The sequence below is a fragment of the Tupaia chinensis genome, unplaced genomic scaffold, assembly GCF_000334495.1.
Source record: "Tupaia chinensis unplaced genomic scaffold, TupChi_1.0 Scaffold149964_2, whole genome shotgun sequence".
NCBI classification, from domain to species: domain Eukaryota; kingdom Metazoa; phylum Chordata; class Mammalia; order Scandentia; family Tupaiidae; genus Tupaia; species Tupaia belangeri.
Genome location: NW_006209806.1, coordinates 2067446 through 2071092, shown reverse-complemented (window position 1 = coordinate 2071092; position 3647 = coordinate 2067446). Strand labels below are relative to the sequence as shown.

The window sequence follows — 3647 nt, the reverse complement described above, 5'->3', positions numbered from 1 at the left end:
CCCCGTGGGCCCCTCCGCCACAAGTGCGGCCTTGCCTATCAGAATAGCCCCTTGTCTGGGCTCCTGTGGTCACAGCTGCGTCTCTAGCGAGCCCTGTGCTCAGCCGCTGCTATCACCATGGCCTAGTGGAATTTGCAGCCCTAGCCCCGCCCACGGCCCTGGCCCCGCCCCCAAGTCCCCTAGTTTGCCTGGCTCCGCCCTCTGCCCTGGTCACGTCCCATCGTGGCCGCAGCCCTGGCCCCTGCCTTCAGTGCCCCAGTCTGCCCTAGCTCCCACTCTGCCCTGACCATGCTCACGACGTGGCTCCCCCTGCTCCCTCAGATCCCCAGATCTACCCAGCTCCGCCCCGTCAGCACACCCCAACACAGCCTGCAGTCCGGCCACGCCCACAGCCCCGACCACGCCCTCAACTCCCCAGACCTGCCCTAGCTCCACCCACAGCCCACGCCCACGACCCTGGCCACGCCCCCAATCCCTCAGACGTGCCCTAGCTCCACCCACAGCCCACGCCCACGACCCTGGCGACGCCCCAATCCCTCAGACCTGCCCTAGCTCCACCCACAGCCCTTGCCACTCCTACGACCCTGGCCATACTCTCAATCCCTCAGATCTGCCCTAGCTCCACCCACAGTCCTTACCTCCTCTCATCACAACCCTGGCCACGCCCATGATCCTGGCCACGCCCTCAACCCCCCCATCTGCCCTAGCCCCACCCACAGCCCTGACCACGCCCAGTCACAGCCCAGGCCCCGTCCATGGTCTTGGCACCGCAGCGGCCACCGCATCTCCCCCTCTTCCCCTCGGCGTCCAGGGCGAGTGTCGGAACTTCGTGAAGGTGCTGCTACTCCGGGACGAGTCCACGCTCTTCGTGTGCGGCTCCAACGCCTTCAACCCGGTGTGCGCCAACTACAGCGTGAGTGCGCCCGGTCCAGCCTCCAGGCCTTTGCGCCCTGCCCTCGGGGGCCGCGGCGGCTCCCTGGGCCACCTCACCTCCTACGGGAAGCCTTACTGGATATGCCCGCCCTGCTCCCTTTCCTGGAGCTCAGCGGGGGTCAGTAGTTTCCAGGGGAGGCAGGGTCCCGTAAGTTCCACCTAAGCTAGCAGGACCACCTGAAATCGTCCCTCAGCCCGGTTTCCAGTCGGGGAGCCCGGCTGTCAGGAAGGTCAGGAGATCTGTCACCGAGCCGCGTCCTCTCTGCAGATAGACACGCTGCAGCCCGTCGGGGACAACATTAGTGGGATGGCCCGCTGCCCGTATGACCCCAAACACGCCAACGTCGCCCTCTTCTCTGGTGAGTTCCCCCAGTCCAGCCCTGGGCCGCCTGGCGCTTCCTCCTCTGGGAGTCCGTGTCGCTTAAAAGGTAGCTGAGGGACAAGCAGATGGCGCCACGGTTACAGTGCTGGCTGCCCACCTAGTCGACCGCGGTTCGAGTCCCAGACCTGGAAGCTTAAAACTCACTCTGGGCGTGTGTGCGTGCCCCAGGTCCCAGAGACTGGAGAAGGGATTGCAGTGTGGCCATCCCCCACCCCATGGGTGATTTCTCTCTGTCTCTTTGTCTCTGTCTCTTTGTCAAATGCATTCACACTATAGCAAAAATCTCTCAAAAAGAGAGTAAAAATAAATTAATGCTAGAAAGGCAGCGGGGTGGGGTCTGCCTGGTGTGGTGGTGATGACGAAGTGCACAGTTCAAGTCCTGGACACGGTGCTCAGAAAACATTGTGGGCGCATGTGTGTGCATGCCCCAAATCCCAAGAGAATGGGGAAGGGATTGAGGCATGGCCACCCCATCCCATGCCCGGGAGTCATTTCTCGCTTTCCCTCTCGGGTGAGCACACGCACCCTATGGCAAAAAGTGTAAAAAATATATAAGGCTGGGCGGCCGTGGGTCCCGGTGTGGAGCCAGGCAGCCCAAGCTGGGGCTCGGCTGGGGTCGGCGCTCAGCTGGGGTCTGGGCCAGGACGAGGCAGGGGCAAGGCCCAGCAGGAGGCAGGGCCCAGCCCGAGCTCGGCTCCACCCCCAGCCCTGGCCTCCCTGTCTCCCTGTGGCCTGCCCTCCCCGCCCGCCCCGTGCAGACGGGATGCTGTTCACCGCCACCGTCACTGACTTCCTGGCCATCGACGCCGTCATCTACCGCAGCCTCGGGGACCGGCCCACCCTGCGCACCGTCAAACACGACTCCAAGTGGTTCAAAGGTGAGCCTGGGGGGCGGTGCCAACTGCGGTTCCTCGCAGGCCTGGCGCACACTGGGCATGTGCGTGCCCACCATCGGGCGGCTGAGGCAGGTGGAGCGCGTCGTCTGGACGGTGTCGGGGGTGCGCGCTCCTTCCCTCGCTCTCTCTTGCTCATGGAAGAAATAAAAGAATATGCGTTAGAAAAAAAAAAAGAAGAAGAAAAGAAAAGAGGAGGGCAGTGCCTGGCAGGGCAACCATCCATCAAATCCCCCTACCAGAATAAGAGTCCCAGAGGAGCTAGCAAAGGGGCTGCCACGTCCCCACGTCACTGCTGGATCTGGCGTCTCTGAGAGCGAGAGCTGAAAGGTGGTTTCTGTCGACTCTGAACTGGAGTCTGCCGGAAGTGGGTTGCTCGAAGGCTCAAAATGGCACTCTGAGGGGTGACAGCAGATCAGCTGCGCCGCGGGAGGGAGCAGGGTGACAGGAGGAGACATTGCTGTCTGGGGGCGGGCAGATGCGGAGCGTAAGCCTCTAGCCTCCTCCATTCCCCTCCAAACCCTAAACGTCGAGGCGGTTTCGTTGTCCCTGCTCACCGGCTCAGGTGCCCTCTTCACCATAAAAGCGTCCACCAGGTGCCATGTCAGAGGCTGGACCCCGACCCCTCCTCTCCCACAGAGCCCTATTTTGTCCACGCGGTGGAGTGGGGCAGCCACATCTACTTCTTCTTCCGGGAGATCGCAATGGAGTTTAACTACCTGGAGAAGGTGAGGCCCTGTTCTCCCTGCCCTCCCCAGGCCTGCGCTGTGGGGCAGGAGGCGGAGGGCTCTGATGGACCGCGGGCCAGGGGGCGAGGTGGATCTGACCCAGGAATGGCCTTGAGCCTGGGGCAGGAGGGCCCTCCCCACCCCGGGGACCAGCCCCTGAGGCTGACCGTGTCCAGGAGAGCCTTGGTGCACACGGCCCCGGAAGACAGTCAGACGCACCGTGCTGTGCCGCCCCGTCCACACGCCCGCTTCCCCTTTGCCGTCCTTCATCCTACCCCACCTGCCTGCTCGCCCTCCCACCCACACGCCTGTCAGGTCTTCAGCCCACCCACTTTCTCACCCACCCACCCATCTATCCACCTACCTACTCATCCCACCCACCCATCCATCCACCCACCATCCTCCCATCCATTCACCCACCCATCCGTCTACCTGCCCATCCACCACCATCCACCCACCATCCATCCATCCATCATCCACCCACCATCCATCCATCCATCCATACACCCAACCACCATCCACCCACCATCCATCCATCCATCCCTCCACCCACCCACCATCCATCCATCCATCCATCCACCCACCATCCATCCACCATCCATCCATCCACCCACCATCCATCCACCCACCATCCATCCACAATCCACCCACCACCATCCACCCACCATCCATCCATCCATCCATCCCTCCACCCACCCCCCATCCATTCAC

At 63.0% G+C, this 3647-nt stretch overlaps 1 protein-coding gene across 1 annotated transcript in view; it reads left to right on the top strand.

Moving 5' to 3' along the window:
* Positions 1 to 3647, top strand: part of SEMA6B (semaphorin 6B) — a 13102-nt gene that overhangs the window by 2798 nt on the left and 6657 nt on the right. Inside the window, exons 5-8 of the mRNA XM_006171857.1 lie at positions 812 to 913; positions 1202 to 1292; positions 2074 to 2193; positions 2848 to 2936. Of these exons, the coding sequence (XP_006171919.1) occupies positions 812 to 913; positions 1202 to 1292; positions 2074 to 2193; positions 2848 to 2936 (402 nt within the window). The remainder of the gene's footprint in view (positions 1 to 811; positions 914 to 1201; positions 1293 to 2073; positions 2194 to 2847; positions 2937 to 3647) is intronic.